We start from the raw sequence: 25889 nt of genomic DNA on the forward strand, positions 1-25889 counted from the left end.
GAGCTTACACTGTCGATAACCAACAGGAGCTCAAGAAATGCAGCGACAATCTGCGCAAAGTCATCAAGGCAGTGAAACAACAATGCAGAGACAAGATTCGGACTCAACGTTCCACCAACAACACACGCAGCTTACGGCAAGGTCTGCACACCATCGCAGTGGAGTTTCCAACGTCAATGCCTCTCTCTCAGATGAGTTAAAACTTTTTTTACGCTCGATTCAATGTCGCCAATACTGAGCTCCTGAGGCGACCGGCAGTTTGGTCATCTCTGGGGCCAAAGTACGCAGGTGTTTCCAACGGGTGGACGTTCATGAGGCTGTGGGACCAGATGGCATCCCAGGGCGGGTACTCAGTGTGTGCATGGCACAACTGGCATGTGCGTTTACAGACATTTTTAATCTCTCCCTCTCCCAGTGTAGAGTGCCCTCCTGCTTCAAAACATCCACCATTGTCCCTGTACTTAAAAAGGCCAAGGTAACATGGCCGAATGACTGGCATCCTGTTGCACTCACCTCAATAATAAGCAAATGCTTTGAGAGGCTGTTCAAGGACAACATCTGTAGCATGCTACCACCCATACTGGACCCCCTACAATTCGCCTACTGACACAACCAATCGATAGACGATGCAATAGCCACAGCTCTACACACAGTCCTTACACATCTGGAGAAGGATGCCTATGTGAGAATGCTGTTCTTGGACTACAGTTCAGCATTCAATACCATAATTCCCTACAGGCTTGACAAGAAGCTCAGAGACCTTGGCCTTGTGTAGCTGGATCCTGGACTTCCTGTCAGATCGCCGGCAGGTGGTAAGAGTGGGCTCCCTCACCTCTGCCCCTCTGACCCTCAATACAGGTGCCCTCAGGGCTGTGTCCTAAGCCTCCTCCTTTACTCTCTGTATACCCATGGCTGTGTTGTCACCCACAGCTCCAATCTGCTAATTAAATTTGCTGATGATACCACACTAACCTAATCTTAAATAATAACGAAGCAGCCCACAGAGAAGAAGTCATCACCCTGACACAGTGGTGTCAAGAAAACAACCTCTCCCTCAATGTCGCAAAAACGAAGGAGCTGGTTGTGGACTACAGGAGGAATGGAGACAGGCTAGCCCCTATCGACATCAGTGGATCTGGGGCTGAGAGGGTGAACAGCTTTAAGTTTCTCGGCATAAACATCACTGAGGATCTCACGTGGTCTGTACATAACAACTGTGTGGTGAAAAAGGCACAACAGCACCTCTTTCACCTCTGACGGTTGAGGAAGTTTGGTATGGGCCCCCAAATTCTAAGGACTTTCTACAGGGGCACAATTGAAAGCATCCTGACTGGCTGTATCACTGCCTGGTATGGGAACTGTACTTCCCTCAATCGCAGGACTCTGCAGAGAGTGCTGCGGACAGCCCAGCACATCTGTGGATGTGAACTTCCCACTATTCAGGACATTACAAAGAAAGGTGTGTAAAAAGGGCCTGAAGGATCATTGGGGATCTGAGTCACCCCAACCACAAACTGTTCCAGATGATACCATCCGGGAAACGGAACCGTAGCATGAAAGCTGGGACCAACAGGTTCCGGGACAGCTTATTTCACCAGGCCATCAGACTGATTAATTCACTCCGATATAATTGTATTTCTATGTTATATCAACTATCCTGTTGTACATAATATTGATTATAAATTACTATGATTGCACATTGCACATTTGAACAGAGATGTAATGTAAAGATCTTTACTCATGTATTTGAAGGATGCAAGTAATAAAGACAATTCAAATCAATTCATTGCAGACAGGTTTGCTAGAGCTGTTGGCGAGGGTTTAAACTAATTTGGCAGGAGGATGGGAACCTGAGTGATAGGGCTGAGGTTGAGGCACTTGGGATGCAAGTAGATGCCCTGTGTAGAGAGAATGCGAGGAAGGACAGGCAAATGAAAAAGCAAAATTGCAGTCAGTGGGATGAATTGAAGTGTATCATGGGGCATAATTAAAAATGGTGATGAATACAGGACTGAAGGTGTTATACTTGAATGTACACAGTATATAGAATAAGATAACATCCAAGGATTGTATTGAAAGGACAGGCAAGTAGGCAGAGAGAGTGGGGTGGGTCTGTTGGTAAAAAAATTAAATCAATTCCTTAGAAAGAGTTGACATTGTATTGGCTGATGTAGAGACCCTTGGGGGTAGAGATAACAAACTGCAAGGGTTAAAAGATCCTGATAGGAGTTATATACAGATCTCCAAACTGTGGCCAGGATGTGAGATAAAAATTACACCAAGAAATAGAAAATACATGTAAAAAGGGCAACGTTATAATACTCATTGGAAAATTAGGCTGGTGCTGGATCCCAAGAGAGGGAATTTGTAGAATGCCTACATGATGGCTTTTTAGAGCAGCTTGTGGTTGAGCCCACTAGGGGAAAAGGCAGTTCAGGATTGGGTGGTGTGTAATGAACCAGATTTGATTGGGGAGCTTAAGATAAAAGAACCCTAAGGAGCAGTGATCATAATATGATAGAATTCACTCTGCGATTTGATAAGGAGAGGCTAAAGTCAGACATATCAGTATTACAGTGGAGTAAAGGGAATTACAGAGTCACGAGAGAGGAGCTGGCCGAAGTTGATTGGAAGGGGATACAAGCAGGGATGATGGCAGAACAACAATGGCTGAAGTTCCTGACAGCAATGCAGAAGGCACAACATAGATACATCCCAAAGATGAAGTCATATTCTAAAATGAGGATGACGCAACTGTGGCTGTTGAGGGAAGTCAAAGACAAAAGAGAAAGAGAGGGCATATAATATAGCAAAAATTAGTGGGAAATTAGAGGATTAGGAAGCTTTTAAAAGCCAACAGAAAACAACTAAAAAAGCCATAAGGAGCCAAAAGATTAAAAATGAAGATAAACTTGCCAATAATATAAAAGAGGATACCAAAAATTTTATTTGAGTGTTATAATGAGTAAAATAGAGGCAAGAATGGATACCAGACAATTGGAAAATGACGCTGGAGTGGGACAAAGAAATAGCGGACAAACTGAATAAGTATTTTGCATCAGTCTTCACTGTGGAATACTCTGGCAGTATGCCAAATTTCAAGAATGTCAAGGGGTAGAAGTATGTATAGTTGCTATTGCTAAGGAGAAAGCGCTTGGGAAGCTGAAAAGTCTGAAGGTACAGTAGCCAAGTCACCTGGGCCAGATGAACTATACCCTAGGGTTCTGAGATTGTGGAGGCATTATGAATGACCTTTCATGAATCACTAGATTCTGGAATGGTTCCTGAGGACTGGAAAATGGAAAGCATTGTGCCACTTAAGATAGGAGGCAGAAGAAAGAAAACTATAGGCCAATTAGCCTGATTTCAGTGATTGGAAAGATGTTGGAGTCCATTATCAAGGATGAGGTTTCAGAGTTCGTGGAGCACATGCTAAAATAGGGCAGAGTCAACACGGTTTCCTTAGGGGTACATTTTGCTGGACAAATCTATTGGAGTTCTTTGAGAAAATAACAGGTAGGATAGACAAAAGAGAGTCAGTGGGTGTTGTTTATTTGGAATTTCAGGAGGTCCTTGACAAGGTGCTGCACATGAGCTTGCTTAACAAGAGGAGAGTCCATGGTATTACGGGGAAGATACTAGCATGGATAGAAGATTGGCTAACTGACACGAGACAAAGAGCAGGAATAAATGTGGCCTTTTCTGGTTGGCTGCTGGTGACTAGTGGTGTTCTGTAGGGGTCAGTGTTGGGACTGTATATAATCCTCTCACATTATATATCAATGATTTGGATGATAGAATTGATATTTTTCTGGCCAAGTTTGCAGATGATGCAAAGATATGTGAGGGAGCGGGGAATCTGTGGGAGGACTTAGACAGGTTGAGAGAATGGACAAAGAAGTGGCAGATGGAAAATAGTGTAGGGAAGTATATGGTCATGTATTTTGGTAGAAGGAATAAAATCATAGGCTATTTTCTAAACAGGGAGAAAATTCAAAAATCAGAGGTGCAAAGGGTATTTGAGAGTCCTCATGCAAGATTCCCCAAATGTTATGTTGAGTCGGTGGTAAGGAAAGAAAATGCGATGTCAACCTTAATTTTAAGAGGACTAGAATATAAAAGCAAGGATGTAATGTCGAGGCTTTATAAAGCATTGGTCAGACAACACTTGGAGTATTATGAGCAGTTTTGGGCCCCTCATGTAAGAGAAGATATACTGACATTGGAGAGGGTCCAGCGGAGGTTTACAGGAATGATTCAGGGAATGAAAGGTTTAATGTATGAGGAGAGTTTGATGGCTGGAGTGTAGAAGAATGAGCGAGGATATCATTGAAACTTATTGAATCTTGGAAGGCCTTGGTAGAGTGGATGGATGTGGAGAGGACATTTTCCTATAGTTGGGAAGTCTAGGACCAGAGGGCACAGCTTTAGAATACAGGAATGCCCATTTAGAACAGAGATGAGGTGAAGTTTCTTTAGCCAGAGGGTAGCGAATCTGAGGAATTCACTTCAACAGCGGCTGTGATTGAGGCCAAATCATTAGGTATATTTAAAGTGGAGGTTGATAGTTTCTTGGTTAGTCAAAGCCTCAAAGTTTATGGGGAATAGGATTGCAAGGGACAATAAATCAGCCATGATGGAATGGCAGAGCAGATTCAATGGGCCAAGTGGCCCAATTCCGCTGCTACGTCATAGGTCTAATGGTCTATTCAAAGGGTTAGAGTGATCTGAAGGCTTTCAGTGATCTTGAAATGGTCTCACCTCATCATAGTTGAAGACTCCAAGCTGTAGACGGATAATTGTTACAACTGCACTGCTGAAAGTTCTGTAGGAGGATAGGTTTAAACCCAGCACCAGGTTGCACTGGGGAAGAAAAGGAAAAAAATGTTATTCTGTTGGTTATAATGTTGGCGACAAAGAAGATACAGGTGGGCAGATTAAACTGTGTATTAACTTGTATGCTCTTGAGACTTGTTGGTATGGGTAATTATAATAAAATATTTTTCAACATTATTAGCAATTTGTATTTACACCTTAGCCTGGTGTAAAGATACCATGGTACTCTATGGGAATGTTTCATACTGTCTATATGTTACAAACTAAGTTTCACACATAATCAGAATTTAAATAAAAAAGTAGTTTTAAGAGCACCTTACAAAGAAACATGGGGAGGATCTTCCACAGCTCAGCTTCCTGGCACAGGTGACAATGAAATTAAAATATGAAGCTCTCTCAGGGCAAATGCAGGTAGCAGGGGTTTATGGCCAGAGAAGAGTGCACGCAGTACAACGTAATTACAGTCTGCTTACTATAGAAGAGTAGCTCACGAGCAACACCAGCATGATGAGCAGAAGTCCCAGAAGATTACCCCAGGCTCTCTCCAAGGAAGAAGTAATCAAGTGCATTTTGGGGTTAAAGTGCAACAGACTCCAAAATTTAACAGTAGCCAGTAAGACCAGGAAAGCAATCACATAACCCAGGGCAGAATCTGTAATTGCAGTCTCATAGAAATTGATAAACCTGGAAGTAACCACAAGTAACATCAGTTTACATAAATCACAGTTTTGAAAAATGTTTTGCTATTAAATTTACAGTAAAACTTTAACTTTTGTAGTTTTGTGAACTCAGAGCCCAAGCCTGCTCCTAATGTTTTTCTTAGCACCACCTACATCAATGTTTATTTTGTAGCTCCTATTATGAATTTTAAACCAGCAGTTTTCATTAGTAAGTCAGTTTACCTCCAAGGGGCAAGCAATTCAATGCAATCATTTTGGTCCTCCAGAAGATTCCTGTTTTGCCTTTTTATTTTAAAAAGGTGAAATTTTTGAGAGATGTGCCAAAAAGCACAATCCCTCCACGCCCAGGTTTTCCACTACTAATAATATTTTAATTGCCTGACTAATCGTCCAGGGCTGCTGCCTCAACACATGTAGGGCAAATCTCCCAACAAAGAAAAGGTTCATTCAGCTCTGAAAACCCTGCCACAAAATAGCTCCTGAGCTGTGTGGAATAAATGGCATTTGTGGCTTTTCAGATTTGCAACCTTTTCTGGAATGTGTCTCCCTTGAAAGTTAAAGGTTTACTCTATTAACAGATATTTTCACAATGAAGCATCTGCAACTTGTAGGTACAAACTGGCACAATTATTGTTTCGGTTCAAGCTGCTGTGCTTCTTGGCATTTTCATAAAGTGGACTTTATAAGATCAGCAAGCCCAATGCTTTAATTTTCTACAGTGTGGTTACAGAAATTTGGTAAATGTTGTGTCTGTGATCTGAGTCACTGGAGAGATTCTGAAGCTAGTGGTAGCGAAGACTTTACTCATCACAGCAAGTAGGCATTCTCCCGGTGAGCCTCTCAGTAGAGTCTCTCAAACTCAAAGTACATCACATTGTTATACCCTTAAGATTAAAGGTTACAGCAGGTGATTCAATACAATTTCAATAGTTACAATGACATTGTTTACCTCAATATTTTGAGCTAGATAATACTTCCTGTGAATTAGATATCTACACTCAGGCAGCTCAGGATGTTCAAACACCTTTACTGAAACAAAATAATTCACCCAAATGGTCTAAAAGCTTCCGAGGATAGAGAACCCAGACACCCAAAATTCGTCCATTGAGGGCTGACTTTCTTGAGTATACAAATATCCCAGCTACTGATTGGTCAAACCTGCCAATGACCATATTTGATACACTAAGTGGCAACAACAGTCTGATTTGCAAGGTTCCTTGAACTCGGTCACAAGGATGCAAAATAACTTCGGCCATGTTGCCCAGTTTGATGCACGCCAATTAACATAACCCCATTGACTTACATCTGGCAGATGCATATGAGAATGTCTCATGGTCACTTCACTTTGCAAGCTATATCTTTTAGCACCCAGCCACCTGCCATGGGCCAGCAACCTGTGCTCTGCAGGCAGTAGTTTGTTTACAAAGTTGTTCTTTTAACTTCAAGCTGATGACTGCTTGCAATTTACACTTGGAACTGAAGACTGGTTTTCATTTGATTTGGTATCTGCTATGTTTACATAATTCCATAACTCCAGACTAATCCTAGCAGTAAATAACCCAGCTACCTGTCCCGATTCTGGAGGTAGTTCTCTATAACTCTCTTTCCAAGCACTGCTCGCTTTATATATAGTCCAAATGCACTCCAGCTGCACGTTATAATGGCCATGTCAATAATGTTCCATTTGTTCCAGAAATACTTCAGTTTTTTCTGCTTTAGCACTTTTCCCTGAGGAAGGAGATAAAACAGATAACATAGGTGAATTTAGCAATAAATACTTCCCTTCATAATCACACCCTAGGGTTAAGTAGCAACTTTTGTTTTAGCAGGTTTCATTTCTAAATACAATTTGGTTATTTTCTTCTGTTATAATTGATCTGAGTTAAAACTAGAGGATTAATCTCAATATAGTGTCTTTGCTTTGCGATGTGATAAACCTGTTGCTCGGCTAATTAATAAAGTGTTTTGTTAAACTGTAAAAGAACAGAAGGTTCTATGTCTGTGCTGAAGTGCTCGAGATACCGATTTGCTTCATTTCCCTTAGTTGGGGTAGGGCAAATTGGACTTGATTACCCTTCAGTGATCTCCATAGAAAGCTAGCAAGGACTGCTTGAAGAATAGCTGGATCAATAAGCCAGCTGTTGGCATTAAACTACCAAGACTTAACATAAAAGCTGGTAGTTGTAATGAATTACTAGAGGATGAATACAGTCCCCGCACATAAATAAATAGCCTCAGGAGAGAATAGGTTAAAAACACAAAATATAATTTACCGTCATTCTGAATTAACATTGGAAATTTTGATAATCTGAAGTTTGCCTTTTCATAGATCGACTGCAGGAATTTATGATGCATACAAGAGTAATTTAGTGAGAACTTATAAAGAGTGTCATGTGGTCCAGACCCTGAACACCTTACTCATGGTCAGGATGAAAGAATTAGAGACAGAGTAACAGAGCGTGGAGATAAGAGAGAACACAGACGCTGGAATCCGGAACGACAAACAATTTGCTGGCAGAACGCAGTTGGTTGAGCAACATCAGCAGGGAGGGGCAGAAATGTTCGACATTTCAAGTCAAGATCTGAAATACAGCATGGTACTGTGGTATAAATAATGCAGCACAACACACTGTTTCAAAACAGTTTTCTTTGCTATTTTAATTTAAAGTAAATGGATTGGCACTTCAAGTAAAAAAAAAAGCAAGTTTCAGGAAGAAATAAGAAGAGTTCATACAATAGTTACTCCCCCTTCTCCCAGCTTAATTCCAGAGTTAACACAGTTTTCTGCAGCTTGAGTCTGTTTTAGGACTGACAGGCAATGAAATTGTGAACGCTGCATCTCATTTCATTGGCAAAGATTGAAGTCATAATCTAATGCTCAGTGTTCATTGTTGGGCTGGCTCATATGACTGAATAGTTGCTGGACATTGTTTGGGTTTCACTGCAGTCACTTGCCATGGTTTTGGGCTGCAAAACTCTGTAAACAATTGGAAACAATTTTGTAATAGATGTCCATTTCTTTGATGTACATTTGTCCTTTTGATGGGTTTACTTATGAAGTGTGGTATGAGTGCATGTTCTAAACCAGTGAATGATATATCCAGACTTATGTGCAGTTAGAACAGGGGTTCCCAACCTTTCAATATACCACGGAGCCTTGCCATTAACTGAGGGGCTGTGGGCACCAGGTGGGAGCCCCCAAGTTAGAGTATAGTTCCATTTGAAGCTTTGTGGTGTTGTGGAATGGGTCTCAATACCAAGCAACACCAGATACAGATTAATAACTTGTAAGTAAGGACTATGTGCCAGCCTGCGGTGAAGTGACATCTGTACTGGACTTCGAGGCAATTGGCCTCCTTCGCTTTCCATCCGAGCTGGCAACAGCATTACCACTCACGATTCCTATTTCCACTGGTTATTTGTAGCATCCTATGATCAGGGATTACAGATAACACTGTTTTCAGGGTTCTCATGTGACTTTGATGTGCTTTGCCTCATGAAACTCCCTTCAGAATCAGCTCTGTAAATACAGCCCAACATTTGTACAATTATTTACTTGCTTCCCCTTTCTGGCTTCTGCTGGAAACAATGATTAAAGTAATGTGTGAGGCTGATTTTCATTATTGTCTGCCTATTGCAGGGAAACCAGTCAGCTGACTTGTGTCTGCATGAGCTCCATTTTGTTACTTACTGTACACTACCCAAATCACCAACAAGGTAGGATGCTAAGCACACAGCCCAGATGACTGTGTAGGTCTGGAAAGAGGCAATTGTCCAGTGTGGGGTAGCCACAATGACAGGGGCATGTGTTAGCCTTGGAAAGCCCCAGGGAGCATGCTGACTATTCCTGATTTTGAATTTCCATTAAGCGGGCAAACTCTCATAGTACGTGGCCCAATTCCAACAATCCCCAATGGGTTTGTATATTTAAAGAGCCTTGTCCCCGAGAGCAGAAGGTGATCCAGCAGAAGGTGAACCCGCAGCAGGGGAGAACAGGGCAGAATGGTTTTCCTCATATTGTTTCTGTTAAGGAGCATCTTCAGAATCAACATCATGCCATAGGCTTCCTCCACTAACCCTCCAAATATCCTGCTACCCAAGCTTCCTGTCTGTTTTTTGCAAGGCCGAGTTGCTAGCTCAACCCAGCTCGGATGGAAAGCGAAGGAGCTGGCCGGATTCGAACCCGGGGCCACTTGCCTCGTGGTCTGGTGCAGATGCCACTTCACCACTGGCCGGCATATGGTCCTTATTTACAAGTTATTAATCTGTTTCCGGTGTTGCTTGGTATTGAGACCCGTTGGTAGAGCTTGTCTACAACACCACAAAGCTTCAAATGGAACTATGCTCTAACTTGGGGGTTCCCAACCTGGTGCCCACAGCCCCTCAGTTAATGACAAGGCTCCGTGGTATATTAAAAGGTTGGGAACCCCTGCTCTAACTGCACATAAGTCTGGATATATCATTCACTGGTTTAGAACATGCACTCATACCACACATCATAAGTAAACTCATCAAAAGGAGGACAAATGTACATCAAAGAAACAAATACCTATTACAAAATGATTTCCAACTGTATACAGAGTAACCATTGCCAGTCTTTCTCTGGACTCAGTGGTCCGAAGCTTTAGGTGGAATGCTACCAAACCAAAATACATTCAAAGTATCCCAGGCTTTCAAACCTCTTCCCAATTCCTCCTTTCTTGCATGAATTTTGATTCAAGATGAGCTTTTATAGGATTCAAAGAGAAAAGATCTACCAATTACCCTAATGACTGGTAAATCCAGTGTCTTAGATTGCAACTAATTTATCGCCTTATCTCTTCTGCGATAAATATATGCATTGAATTAAATGTATAATTCATTTTACATATAGCTTGAAGTAATCATAATCTGAGTACAACATTTGCTTCTTTTACCACCCTCACAGCTTTTTAAAGGGAAGCTCAGGGATTTACCTGCAGTGATGTAAAGTCTTCAAGTAAGGACATCTTCAGTCACCACCATGGACACGTGGCAAATAAATTACTTATCACATTTTAAATTAAAAAAAGCAGCAGTTTCAATATCGAAGATGCCATGGTTCCATCTATGGCATTGATACAACTGATAGCAGTTGACCACGTGTCTTAAATCTTCAGGATGTCAACTCTAGAATGATATTGGCAGATCAGGTATGGCAGGGCCATTGCTCACGGTAATTAGAACTTCTTTAAATTCGATCCAGGACTGCATTAGTTGCAAAAGCAGAGCCTATGGACTGGACTATCTATGCTCTGAGGCACCTGGAAAATGGTTTGCCTGGAGCTCACTCCAAGGTTCAAAGACTTTCTGTAAATTCCATTAAACAGGACATAAAATTCATCAAAGACAGCTTAACAATTCTCTGAATGTTATGATTTTTTAAAAAAATAAAGACAATGACCAGGACTCTGAGAACTTTGGAATGAACTGCAGGTGTCTACAGGTTGGAATGCCTGCCAGCCTCCTCATTCGCCTGTCCAAGCTGAGTATCACAAGTTCTCATGCTGCATCAAGCCCTTGGGGCCAATTGATGAAAACATGTTATAAGGGAAAATACAATATTAAAAGGTGGATTTCATCCTTTGTGATAATGCACAGATATATCACAGATTTGTATAAATTATTTTCCCATTTTAATGTTTAGCATATTTGTACAATAATGCCATGTAGCATGATTTCCAGAATATTTCTCCAACTCAATAAAAAGTGTTTTTCCAGACTTCCCACCTACCTGCATGACCATATAGTAAATAACCACAAGCATGAAGACAACTTGTGCCCCAATAACAGAAGGATAATTTTCGTCAGTGTAGTGGTACAATCGGATGATTTCTGTTTCCACATTGCCAAGAAAGACACCTGAAGGTGGGGGTGGGGGGGGGGGAGAGAAAGTTTACAACTGATGAGGATTTACAACAATTGGAGTTCTGTTCAGCACCTGATACAAAGACACAACAAGATGCCTTACATAGCTTTGCGATTGCCTCATTGTAAATGTTGCCTGACAAATCTGTTGGAATTCTTTGAGGAAATAACAGGCAGGATTGACAGGAACAGTCAGTGGATGTTGTTTACTTGGAGTTTTAGAAGGCCTTTGGACAAGGTGCCACAGATGAGGCTGCTTAACGAGATATGAGTCCATGGTATCACAGGAAAGGTACCAGCATGGTTAGAAGATTGGCTGACTGGCAGGAAGCAAAGAATGGGAATAAAGGGGGCCTTTGCTGGTTAGCAGCTGGTGACTAGTGGCGTGCTGCAGAGGTCTGTGTTGGGACCACTTCTTTTCATGTTACATGTCAAGGAATTGATGGCTTTGTGGCCAAGTTTTCAGATGATATGAAGATAGGCGGAGAGACAAGTACTGTTGAGGAAGCAGGGTCTCTGCAGAAGGGCTTAGACAGAGGGAGAATGGGCAAAGAAGTGGCAAATGGAATACAGTGTTGGGAAGTGTATGGTCATGCACTTTAGCAGAAGGAATAAAGACATAGACTATTTTCTAAATGCGGAATAAATTCAGAAATCAGAAGTGCAAAGGAACTTGGGAGTCCTTGCGTGATTTCCCTAAAGGTTAACTTGCAGGTTGAGTTGGTGGTAAGGAAAGCAAATGCAATGTTAGCATTTATTTCAAGAGGACTAGAATACAAAAGCAAGGATGTAACGCTGAGGCTTTATAAGACATTGGTCAGACTGCACTTGGAGTATTATGAGCAGTTTTGGGCCCCTTATCTAAGAAAAGATGCACTAGCACTGGAGAGGGTCCAGAGAAGGTTCATGAGAATGATCCCAGGAATAAAAGGTTAACACATGAGGAGTGTTTTATGGCTTTGGGCCTGTACCTTCTGGAGTTTAGAAGAATGAAGAGGGTGCACAGAGACCAGGCAAACGAGTGATCAGCCAGGGAAGCCAAAGGGTTAAGATGAGAAGCGGCTGTGGTGGGTTCATATCAGCCGTGATTGATACCATGATGCCTACTCCACATACTTTAGACAGAAATTTACTGCAGGACTACCTTTCCCACAACACTGGCCCACAAATATTTACAGATCTTGACTGCTATTTTAGAGCACTCGAGATATACGTAGTACACAAAAAAAGTCCTAATGGTTATAATTTTCATGGATATAATTCATGTCATGAAATCACAGTATTAAGTATCAAAAGGAAAGTTTGTGATTTATCTCTGAATTGGCTCCTATTCCATTTTAGGCTGAGTTTATTGTGGGCTGTCTTCATTCTAACACATTACCCTCATTACTGCCTTCTTTGCTCTAACTTGGTGCACTGTTGGAATAAGTCCACCATTAAAGAGCCAACACTACCTTCAGTAGCCTTGTGACTTGGGAACAACACTGCAACATGATTTCCCAGGAATCAAAATAACCACAGAAACAAAATACATTTTTTAAGCAAGTATAGTTTTTGTAATTCTGGCATGAATCACTATGAATACAATCAATAACAATATTGGCATGTGAACAATGTTTATACCTTGATTTATCTCATTATAAAGTCATGGAGTAATAAAACATGAAAATAGGCCCTTGCTGACTACAGCATTCTCCCCAGTAGTTCCAGTTGACTGAATTGAGCCCATAACCCTCCACTATTATTAAAAACAATTCTTTTGTTCTAACAATATCACATCGGGCTTCATGGAAAGAATTCTGAAGAGTTAATTTTGCCTCCCAAATAGCTTTTACTACTTTAACATTGAAATGTCAGTTCAAAGATTTGTGTAAAGATGATGAATCCCCAACATTAAGGACCCCCACCACCAAAGACATGCCCTCTTCTCAATGCGAGCATCAGGGAGGAGGTACAGGAGCCTGGAGACCCACGCTCAATGTTTTAGGAACAGCTTCTCCCTGTGCACCATCAGATTTATGAACAGTCTGTGAACACAACTTAGAAAAATAGAGGGCTGTGCGGTAGGGAAACTCTAGGCAGTTTCTATACTAGGTTACATGGTCGACACAACATTGTCAGCCGAAGGGCCTGTAATGTGCTGTAGATTTCTATGTTCTAACATGAGCTCATTATTCCCCTTTTAAACTACCTTTTTTCTTGTAACTTACATGTGCTGCTGCCACAAGGCAACAAGTTTCATGATATGAGTCAGTGATAATAAACCTGATACTAATTCCCTCTTAGGAATAACTTGTGAGTGAGGATCTATGAACAGTGAGCATTGCATTTATTTTCCAAACGGTAAAAATGGGACCTTTTATATCCACTTGAGAAGGCAGGATTTTGGTTTAATGTCTCACTGCAATAGCATTTGTTCTGGTAGTGCTGTATACCCTTAGCATTGCAACCTGAACTACTGTATCAGGCAAGGTTTGAACATGTGTCTTAAGGCAGAGGCACGAAGCAATAATATTAGTCAGATGTATTAGTAGCTACCTCTAAACCTAAACCTATTGTGAAAAGTTTTGGGCCCCTTATCTTAGACAGGATGTGCTGAAACTGGAGAGGGTTAAAAGGAGGTTCACAAAAATGATTCTAGGATTTAATGGCTTGTCATATGAAGAGTGTTTGACGGCTCTGGGCCTGTATTCATTGGAATTCAGAAGAATGAGGGGTGATCTAATTGGAACCTATCGAATGGTGAAAGGCCTTGATAGAGTGGATGTGGAGAGGATGTTTCCATGTCGTCAGAATAGAGGGGCAACCTTTTAGAACAGAGATGAGGAGGAATTTTAGACAGGGAGTGGTGAATCTGTGGAATTCATTGCCACAGGGGGCTGTGGAGGCCAAGTCTTTATGTATATTTAAGGCAAAAGTTGATAGATTCTTGATTGATCATGGCATGAAAGGATATGGGGAGAAGGCAAGAGATTAGGGCTAAGAGGGAAAAAAAATCAGCCATACTGAAATGGCAGAGCAGACTCCTATAGCTTATGGTCTTATAAAAGCAAGGTTTGTAATGTTGATGCTTTACAAGGCACTGATCAGGCCTCACTTGGGGCTGAGAGGAAAATTGGATCAGTCATGATGAAATGGCAGAGCAGACTCGATGGGCCAAAGGGCCTAATTCTGCTCCTATACCTTATGGTCTAAACAGATACAGACTCAGAAACAGAAGTGAATCTTACTGTGATTGTTTCTACATGGTTTGCATAAGGTGCACAATGCGGAAATAAGCTGTTGCGATCAGGCTATGCTGATATTCTCTCTTCTTGCTGCTGCCATGAGGAAGAAGGTACAGGAGCTTCAGAGCTCTCACCACCAGGTTCAGGAACAGTTACTACCCCTCAACCATCAGGCCCTTGAACAAAGGGGAAAACTTCACTCAACTTCACTTGGCCCATGATTGAGACATTTCCACAACCAATGGACTCATTTACAAGGACTCTTCGTCTCATGTTCTCGTTATTTATTTGCTTATTTTTTGATATTTCTTTTTTTTTTATACTTGCACAGTTTGTTGTCTTCTGCATGCTGGTTGAACACCTAAGCTGGGCACCCTTTCATTGATCCTATTGTGGTTATTATTCTATAGATTTACTGAGTACGCCCAAAGCAAATGAACCTCAGGGTTGTATATGCTGGCATATATACACTTCGATAATAAGTTACCTTTGAACTTTGTTAATGCTTATGAACACACATTGATTTTATCTTCCTGCTCCCCTTAGTCGCTGCTGGCTGTTTCCCCTTAAAGTGTCATCCTCTTAATAACTGTAATAAAAGCAGAATATACTTGTCTCTTACCGATAGCTTTCATCTCCAGCATCAGTGTGACCACGCAAAATAGATTTACATTTGCATTGTAGACTGTAAACTCTATAAAGATGGCTCTGGTGTGCATATCAACCCAGCTGTTGTCTTTCAGGTACTTAATAATTCTGCAAGGAAAAGTAAAGGAAATCATTACTTTATCTTGATTTTGACATGCGGATTAAACATACACTCTAAAACAAAAATCTGCACTTTATGCATCAAAATATAGTAAGCGAATCACTGATGACTGTGCTCATTTAAAGAAGGTTGCAGCTGTGTGTCAGCTATCAGTGAACAAAAGCTGCAGTAGCCATGCGAATACTTCACTAGATGATGCATGCTAATGTTGGATGCGTTCAGAATCAGGTTAATGACACCCACTGTCTAGTCTTCTTCATGAAGAAGCATGCAATAAAGGTACTGAAATACAGCATATGTTGTGGTGAAAGGGACAGTGGAGGTAGAGACAGAGGCTGGAAGGTGATACATGGAGACCAGAGCCTGCAAGTGCTGGAATCTGATAAGCAAGAAAGGTTCAACGGTTCATTTTATTGTCAAAGTATGCAGGGGGCACGGCTTCAAATTCTTGGATCATTGGGATCTTTTTGGGGGGAGGTATGACTTATACAAGAACGATGGGTTACACCTGAACTTAAAGGGTACCAATATCCTGGCAGGATTGTTTAATATAGCTGTTAGGGAGGTTTTAAACTAAGTTGGCAAGGGGAAGGAAACCAGGGTGTTAGGGTCGAAGAAGAGGAAAATAGAAATAAGTCAAAGATACTGTGCAGCAAAGATGGCAAGAAAGACAGGCAGGTGAATAGACAGGATAATTTGCTGTGCGATAGAAATATAGCAAAATCGGTTACAGATACTGATCTAAATGTACTGTACTTAAATGCACGCAGCATTAGAAATAAAGTGGATGATCTTGTTTTACAGCTACAGGTTAAAAGATAGGACATTTGTGGCCATCACCGAGTCATGGCTAAATGATGGATGTGATTGGGAGCTGAATGTCCCAGGATACACAGTGCATAGGAAAGATAGGAAGGCAGGTAAAGGGGATGGCGTGGACCTGATGGTAAGCAATGATATCAAATCATTAGAAAGAAGGGACATAGGATCAGAAGGGGTAGGATCCTTATGGGTCGAGTTAAGAAATGGCAAGGGTAAAAAGACTAATAGCAGTTATATACAGGCCTCCAAACAGCAGCCGGGATGTGGACTACAAGTTACAGCTGGAAATAGAAAAAGTGTGTCAGAAGGAAAATGTCAAGATAATGATGGGGGATTGTAATATGAAAGTGGATTGGGAAAGTCAGGAAGGTACTGGATCTCAGGAGAGGGAGTTTGTAGAATGCCTACAGGATGGCTTTTTGGAGCAGCTTGTCCATAAGCCCACCAGGGGATCGGCTGTTTTGGATTGGGTGCTGTGTAATGAACCTGAGGCGATTAGGGAGCTGGAGGTAATGGAACCCCTTGGAAGTAGTGATCATAATATGATTGAGTTCAATTTCAAATTTGAAAAGGAGAAGCTGGTATCAGGTGTATCGATATTTCAGTGGTACAAAGGAAATTACAGTGGTATGAGAGAGGAACTGGCCCAAGTCGACTGGAAAAGTAAGCTAGATGGAGGGACGGTAGAGCAGAATTGGATGAAATTCCTACAAGAAATGAGGAAAGTGCAGGGAAAATATATTCCAAGAAAAAAGAAAATCATGAATGGAAAAATGGCACAATTGTGGCTAACGAGAGGGGTTAAGGCTAAAATAAAAGCAAAAGAGACGGCGTACAAGGAAGCAAAAAATTAGTGGGAAAACTGAAGACTGGACAACTTTTAAAACCTTACGGAAGTAAACTAAGAAAGTCATTAGGAAGAAAAGATGAATTATGAAAGGAAGTTGGTAATTAACATAAAAAAGGATACTAAGAGTTTTTTTAAATATATGAAGAGTAAAAGAGTGACATGGGTAGATATAGGACTGATTGAAAATGATGCTGGAGAAATTATAATGGTTAACAAAGATGGCAGAGGAACTAAATGAGTATTTTTCATCAGTCTTCACAGTGGAAGACATTAGCAACATACCAGATAGCCAGAGGTCTCAGGGAATAGATTTAGGTACAATCAAGATTACTAGAGAGAAAGTGCTTGGGAAGCTAAATAGACTAAGAATAGATAAGTCTCCTGGACCGGATGAGGTGCACCCACAGGTTCTGAAGGAGGTGGCTTTGGAGATTGTGGAGGATGAATGATCTTCCAGGAATCAATAGACTCTGGTATGGTTCCGGCGGACTGGAAGGTCACAAATGTAGTTCCGCTGTTTAAGAAAGGAGGGAGGCAGCAAAAAGAAAATTACAGACCTATTAGTCTGACATCAGTAGTTGGAAAATTATTGGAGTCAATCCTCAAGGACGAGGTTATGAAATACCTCGAGATGCAAGACAGGATAGGCCCAAGCCAACATGGTTTCATGAAGGGAAGATCCTGCCTCACCAACCTATTGGAACTTTTTGAGGTAATCTCAAATAAGATTGACAAGGGAGAGGCTGTGGATGTTGTGTATTTGGATTTTCAAAAGGCCTTCGATAAGGTGCCGCTTAAGTGGCTGTTTAATAAGGTGAGAGCCCATGGAATTACAGGAAAGATATTGGAACGGGTGAAGCATTGGCTGACAGGCAGAAAGCAAAGGGTGGGAATAAAGGGATCCTATTCTGATTGGTTGCCGGTTACTAGTCGTGTTCCGCAGGCGTCGGTGTTGGGGCCGCTTCTTTTTACAATGTGTATAGATGATTATGGATTAAATGGTTTTATGGCTAAGTTTGCGGATGACACCAAGATAGGTGGAGGAGCTGGAAGTGTTGAAGAAACAGAAAGGTTGCAGAGAGACTTGGTCAGTTTAGGAGAGTGGGCAAAGAAATGGCAGATGAGATACAATGTTGAGAAATGTACAGTTGTACATTTTTGAAGAAGAAATAATCGGGCAGATTATTATTTAGATGGGGAGAAAATTCAAAAATTGGAAGTGCAAAGGGACTTGGGGGTCCTCGTGCAAGATACCCTAAAGGTTAACCACCAGGTTGGATCGGCAGTAAGGAAAGCGAATGCTATGTTGGCATTAATTTCAAGAGCAATAGTGTAGAAGAGTAAGGAGGTGTTGATGAGGCTCTGTGGGGCACTGGCGAGACCTCATTTGAAATACTGTGTGCAGTTTTGGGCCCCCTATCTTAGAAGGGATGTACTGATGCTGGAGAGAGTTCAGAGAAGATTTACCAGGATGGTTCCTGGAATGCAGGGGCTAACAATGAGGACCCTTGGACTGTATTCATTAACGTATAGAAGAATGAGAGGGGATCTCATAGAAACATTTCGAATGTTGAAAGGGTTGGACAGAGTAGATGTGGAAAGGCTTTTTCCCTTGGTGGGTGAGTCCAGGACAAGAGGCCACAGTCTTAGAATTAGAGGGTACCCATTTAAAACAGAGATGAGGAGAATTTTTTTTTTTTAGCCAGAGGGTCATGGATTTGTGGAATTCGTTGCCACATACAGCTGTGGAGGCCCGATCATTGAGTGTGTTTAAGGAGGAGATTGATAGGTATCTAATTAGTCAGGGTATCAAGGGATATGGGAAAAAAGCTGGAAATTGGAACTAGATGGGAGAATAGTTTAGCTCATGGTGGAGTGGCAGAGCAGACTCGAGGGACTGAATGGCCTGCTTCTGCTCCTTTGCCTTGTGATCTTGTGTCTCGTCTTGTACAATACAACTCTGAGATCGGTCTTCTGCAGATAGCCATTAAATACACACAAAAAGAAAAAGAAACAAAACTTGCAGACCTCAAAATCCCTATGCTATATATAGTATATTTCTTACTGTGTAGCTTTTTTGTTATTATGCTTTGTAATGTACTACTGAAACAACAAATTTCACAACATATGCCAGGGATATTAAACATAATTCTGATTCTGAAGAATTCAATGTTCATACCATTGGGTTGTAGACTACCCAGGCAGAATACAAGGGGCTGTTTCATGAGGAGGTCATGCAGTAGATACAGATTAGCAATCAAAAAAAAGAAAAGCATTTAAATAATGTCTTTAAACTGAGGTAGTGGTGTTACGGGAGTTATAGACTTTCTATCCTACTTGCCGCCTCAGTAATGCAGCCAGCTTTCTCCTCCACTCTCCTATCAGGCAGGAGATACAAACGCCTGAAAGCAGGTACCACCAGCTCAAGCACAGCTTCTATCCCACAGTCATCAGACTCTCGAACAGACCCCTTCAACAATAAAGATGGACTCTTTTCCTCACAATCTACCTCATTATGATTTTACACTTTATTTACCTGCGCTTCTCTTTTTCAGCAGCTTTTCAGTTTATTCAGCGCTGTTATTGTTTTATTTTATTTCACAGTACCTCAATGCATTGTGTAATGATTTGATCTGCAAGAACTGTATGCAAGACAAACAAGAGAAAATCTGCGGATGCTGAAAAATCCAAGCAACACGCACAAAATGCTGGAGGAACTCAGCAGACCAGGCAGCATCTATGAAAAAGAGCGCAGTTGACGTTTTGGGCCGAGGCCCTTCCTCAGATCTGGAGAAAAATGGATGAGGAGTCAAAGTTAGAAGATGGGAGGGAGGGAGGGAAGAAACACAAAGTGATGGGTGAAACCAGGAGAGGAGAGGGGTGAAATAAGGAGCTACAAAGTTGATTGATGAAAGAGATACAGGGCTGGAGAAGGGGGAATCTAATAGGAGGGAAAGAAGGCCATGGAAGAAAAAAAAGGGGACGAGCACCAGAGAGTGCACGCAAGGAGATAAGGTGAGAGAGGGAAAACCGGATAGGGAATGGTGAAGGAGGGGAGGCAGGGTGGCCATTACCAGAAGTTCAAGAAATCGAATTTACTACCTACCACCCCAACAGCCTCTGGGCCCAGCATATAATTCTCCATAACTTCCACCATCTCCAACGTGATCCCCCCCACCAAGCACATCTTTCCCAACCCCCACTTTCCGCGGGGATCATAAGAACCCCCTTGTTCATTTGTCCCTCCCCACTCATCTCCCTCCTGGCACTTATCCTTGCAAGCGGAACAAGTGCTTCACTTGCCCCTACACCTCCTCCCTCACTACCATTCAGGGCCCCGAACAGCCCTTCCAGGTGAGGTGACACTTCACCTGTGAGTCTGTTGGGGTCATATACTGTGTTTGGTGCTCCTGGTGTGGCCTGCCGTGTATCATTGAGACCCGACGTAGATTGGGAGACTACTTTGCCGAGCACCTACGGTCCATTCACCAAAAAAAAATGGGATCTCCCAGTGGTGACCCATTTTAATTCCACTTCCCATTCCCATTCTGACATGTCAGTCCATGGATTCCTCTACTGTCATGATGAGGCCACACTCAGGTTGGAGGAGCAACACCTTATATTCCATCTGGGTAGCCTTCACCCCGATGAAAATTGATTTCTCTAACTTTTGGTAATGGCCACCCCTGCCCCCCCATCCCCTTTTCCCTCCTCCTTGCCTGCACTCTCCAGTGCTCCTCTCCTTTTCTTAATTCCATGGCCTTCTCTCCTCTCCCATCAGACTCCCCCTTCTCCAGCCCTGTATCCCTTTCACCAATCAACTTCCCAGCTCTTTACTTCACCCCTACCCCCCTCCCGGTTTCACCTTGTGTTTCTTCCTCTCCTCCTCCCACCTCATCACTCTGGCTCCTCATCTCTTATCTCTCCAGTCCTGCTGAAGGGTCTCGGCCCGAAACGTCGACTGTTTACTCTTTTCCATAGATGCTGCCTGGCCTGCTGATTTCCTCCAGCATTTTGTGTGTATTAACCATATGCAAGGCATGGTCTAATGTACAAACGTACATGTGGTAATAATAAACCAACACCAATTCCACCAGAATCAACAGTGTCAAAAAAAGTTGTGTACACGAAGATCTTCCAAGAATTTTATGAAGGGTCCAATAGAGAATGTGACTCAAACATTGGAATGTACCTTGGTAAGTTTTCCCCAAATGGTGGAACGCAACATCAGCTGGGGTCACATCTTGCCTCACCTGCCCCATTCACAATCCCTCGCCACTGATCTGAAGGGCAGCGGGAGAGCTACAGAAGAAATTGGGTGGGTGTGCAGTTGGAAAGGGAAAGAGAGGGAGAAATATAGTGAAGGAGGAAGAGAAAGAGTGGGTTGGGGGAGCAAGTGTGGGATGGTGTCCGATGGAAAAAGTAAGGGTAGGGTAAAACGGATGAAAGGAGAAAGTTGTTTCCTATCTTGCCCATTGTCAAAGGGGAAGGGTTGAAGTGGAAGCTAAGGGAGGATGTCCATATATCTGTGACAGCAAGCAAGTGTGTCATCTCTCTCTCTCTCTCTCTCTCTCTCTCTCATCTCCATCACACACCATCCCATCTCTCTACCCTTCTGTCTTTCTCCCTCCACTAGCCTCCCTCTCCTCCATTCTTAACCAAACCTGACCCACTCTCCTGCCCCTTGCTGCTCTCGCTGCCTTGAGTAAAGACTCTTGCTCAAGTTTCTGCAGGTTTCAACATCCCTTTAAAAGCCTTTGAAACACGTTAGTTGGGGCAGTATTGCCCCTGCTGTGAACTGTTTGCAAAGTCATCAGGGAACATCTCTGAAAAGGTGTCAGTGATTTTTCAGGAAAAGTATTTTCTAAAATTGAGGAAAGAAAGATGATATGTATGTAATGCGTTTCACAATAAGTGTGAGCGAACGGTTTACCCTTTAGGAGAATGGATTGTAACTCCCAATAGACTTCAGAGAGACTTAACTCGTGATATAAGGCTTGTCAGACTGCTTCAAATGGAGTCCACTTTCAGTGGCCACTTTATTAGGTACACCTGTACACCTGCTCAATAATGGAAATATATCTAATCAACCAATAATGTGCCAGCAACTCAATGCATAAAGGCATCAGAATGGGGAAGAAATGTGATCTAAGCGACTTTGACCATGGAATGTTTGTTGGTGCCAGATGGGGTGGTTTGAGTATCTCAGAAAATGCTGATCTCCTGGGATTTTCATGCACCACATTTCCTAAAGTTTATGGAGAAAGGTACAAAAAAACAAATCACAGCCAGTGAGCGGAAACTCTGTGGGAAAAACTGTATTAATGAGAGAGACCAAAGGAGAATGGCCAGACTGGTTCAAGCTGACAGGAAGGTGACAGTAACTCAAATAACCACGTGTCACACTAGCAGTGCACAGAAGAGATTCTGTGACTGCACAACACATTGAACCTTGGAGTGGATGGGCTAAGCAACAGAATATCATGAACATACACTCAATGGCCACTTTATTAGGAATAGGAGCTACCTAATAAATTGGCCGCTGAGTAGATGTCCTACTTGTCTAAATTACCTCAAATGATTCTTTTTCCACAAATTATTTCATCACGAATCTCACACTCTATCTCTCCGGTGAGTAAATCCAGCATGAAACTGAATTTGTTAATTCGTAATCACATTTCAGAAAAGCTGCATAATTCAGTGAGTTTCTCTGTTAGGAAGATGTAACTTTTTAAAAAAAAAACTTTTGTGATTTGTTAGCATAGCCAAAGTGTCAGTGGTATATGCATCTAATTTTAGCATAGTTATATTGTAATATCTGGTTGTAATGATCTTATCCATACCAGTCCATACCATGCAGAGGAAGCAATGCTATTTCCCAGCTGGTTAAAAATTGACCTATTACATGTAACTCTCTATAGCAGAGATAAATAATAATCAAAGAATTAAAGGATTATATTGTGAATAAAGAGAGAAAGTTTTATTTATTTTTATCCATGATTGATGTAAAAAATATGTAAGGAAAAAAATAGGATAAATGTAATTGGCCAGGTAGCAATCACAGAAGGAGAAAGAGAGTGAACATCATAGGTTGAAAACCAGTGATATTTGACAAATAGTATTTGACTCAAGACAGTGGCTCAGTTTGTCTTTCTGCAGATGCTGCCGAGCTGCTAAATCGTTTCCAGAATTTTCATTTTTTAATTCAGAGATATAGCTCAGTAACAGGCCCTTCCAGCTCAATTACACCCATGTGACCAATTAAACTGCGTGTCTTTGGAATGTGGGAGGAAACTGGAGCACCCGGAGGAAACCAATGCAGTAACTGGGAGATGTACAAGCTTCTGACAGACAGCTGTGGAACTGAACCTGATCTGCTGTTGCTGTAATAGCTCTACACTAAATGCCATGTTACCGGGCCTACCCCAAATTCAGATTTATTTCAGATATGCAGCATCTGCAATTTTCTTTTGTTTTCTTATTATAAATGTAATTTCATATTGCATGATCATACATATTGCATTGGTCAACATGAAATAATTGTGGACTACTTGAAACAAGCACAACAATCTGTGATGACATTAAGTTAAGATTGGACTCATAAGCCACTTGAGAGCCCATAAGTGGATCAACAGAATGAAGACCATCATCCTCGACCTCGAGTGATAGCCATCACACACATTAAGTTCCTGTAGAAAAATAATTGGTTATCTTTGCAAATTTTGGTTACCTGGATGCAGTTTTGAACTCTGTGCCCAATTCAGCCACAAAACCACCTCCTCGATAAACTGCGAGCTTTCCCCAAATGGGATATCCATTCAGCTGTGATTCACTCTGATATTTCCAGGAGGAAGCAAGGCTCGAAGAGTCAGTATGAACACTGAGGTTTCCAAAGTCTAACATATATTCATCACTGTAGGAGTAGGGAGCACGGCATTCCTTAATACTATCCAGCAACCTAGTTGGCACAGGGCAAGGAGCTGCCTTCACTCTCACCTGTCGAACACGGGGGCTACCAATCAGCTTTGAATTCCCGTCTGTTATAAATCCTGGACAAGAAGTGCGCAATGATTATCCGGTTAGTCATTACATTTATTTCCACTCGTCACTTGGTGTTCAGTGACTGCACAAGTGAGTATGAAATATAAAATTAGGGCAGCGCAGTAGAGTAATGGTTGGCACTACGTTTTGCAGTGCCCGCTGTAAGATTTCAGTTCAATTCCCGCTGCTGTTTGTAAGGAGTACGTTCTCCCTGTGACTGTGTGTGTTTCCTTCTCGTGCTCTGGTTTCCTCCCATATTCTAAAGACACACAGCTAGTGAGCTGTCGGCATACTATTTTGGCACTGGAAGCGTGGTAGTTGTTGTGAGCTACCCCAGCACAACCCTCGCTGATTTGCTTTGATGCAAAACAATACATTTCATGGTATGTTTTGATGTATGTCGAAATATTAAATCATTGTGTGGGGAGTTGTTGCTTTGCTGCTGCTTATGTGTGGGAGGGTTTTGGGGTTCTCCTCTTTCATTCTTTGGGGCACTCCTCTGTTTTTGTGGATGGTTGTGAAGAAGAAGAATTTCAGGATGTATATTGTATACATTTCTCTGACTTTAAATGTACCTATTTCTCTCTGTGATAAGTACAGCTAATCTTTTAAAAATGTTTCATGGCACAAACCATTACATTTTTCAGATGTTTAAGCTGTGAGTTTGGGATATGCATGTTACATAAAATAACAGTTAGACTATAGTCTGGTAATACCAGAGGGCTCATTGTGAGTTTCCAGAAACAATACAAATAGAGTCAGAGAACACTACAGAACAGAAAGAGGCCCTTGGGCCTGTCTAGTCTGTGTCAAACCATTAATCTGCCTTGTCCCACCGACTTGTACCCAGACCATAGCCCTCCATAACCCTCCTATCTACATACCTATCCAAATTCCTGTTAAATGTTGAAATTGACCCCATATCCACCACTTGTGCTGTCAGCTTGTTCCATGCTCTCACCACCCTCTGAGTGACGAAGTTCCCTCTCATGTTCCCATTAAATATCTCACCTTTCACCCTTAACCCATGCCTCTGGTTTTAATCTCACCCAAACTCAGTGGAAAAAGCCTGCTTGCATTTATGCTATCTATACCCCTCATAATTTTGTATACCTCTATCAAATCTCCCCTCAATCCTCTACATTCTTAGGAATAAAGTCCTAACCTATTCAATCTTTCCTTATAACTCAGGTCCTCCAGTCCTGGCAACATCCCTGTAAATTTTTTCTACACTCTTTCAATCTTATTTACATCGTTCCTGTAGGTAAGTGACCAAAACTGGACAAAATACTCCAAATTAGACCTCACCATCCTCTAATACAAAAAATAGCATCTTAACTCCTGTACGCAATACATTGATTTATGAAGGCCAATGTGCCAAAAGCTTTCTTTATAATGCTATTTATCTGTGACACCACTTTCATGGAATTATGGATCTGTATTCCCAGATTCTTCTATTTTACAGTACTCCTCGGTGCCCTACCATTCACTGTGAAAGACCTACTTTGGTTGGTCCTCCAAAGGTGCAACACCTCACACATGCCTGCATTAAATTCCATCTGCCATTTTTCAGCCCATTTTCCAGCTGGTCCAGATGCTGCTGCAGGCTTTGATAGTCATCCACGCTGTCCACTACAACCCCAGTCTTGGTGTCATCCACTAATTTGCTGATCCAGTTTATCACCACATTATCATCCAGATCGTTGATATAGATGACAAACAACAACAAACCCAGCACCGATCCCTGCAGTACACCACTAATCATCGGCCGCCAGTCA

General features: G+C 41.9%; 1 protein-coding gene across 4 annotated transcripts in view; it reads right to left on the bottom strand.

The window, feature by feature from the left end:
* Window positions 1–25889, bottom strand: part of dhodh (dihydroorotate dehydrogenase) — a 106790-nt gene that overhangs the window by 73725 nt on the left and 7176 nt on the right. For 2 of the 4 annotated variants that reach the window (XM_072279788.1, XM_072279789.1), the window contains exons 4-9: window positions 23801–24119; window positions 15252–15385; window positions 11269–11396; window positions 7084–7244; window positions 5310–5520; window positions 4762–4863 (exon numbers count right to left, since the gene is read on the bottom strand). In XM_072279788.1, coding sequence (XP_072135889.1) covers window positions 4762–4863; window positions 5310–5520; window positions 7084–7244; window positions 11269–11396; window positions 15252–15385; window positions 23801–24119 — 1055 coding nt within the window. Of the gene's footprint in view, window positions 1–4761; window positions 4864–5309; window positions 5521–5738; window positions 5997–7083; window positions 7245–7789; window positions 7935–11268; window positions 11397–15251; window positions 15386–23800; window positions 24120–25889 lie in introns of those variants that run through there. The other 2 variants (XM_072279790.1, XM_072279791.1) reach the window with 2 other exon arrangements.

Source organism: Mobula birostris, chromosome 15 (assembly GCF_030028105.1).
Source record: "Mobula birostris isolate sMobBir1 chromosome 15, sMobBir1.hap1, whole genome shotgun sequence".
Classification (NCBI taxonomy): domain Eukaryota; kingdom Metazoa; phylum Chordata; class Chondrichthyes; order Myliobatiformes; family Myliobatidae; genus Mobula; species Mobula birostris.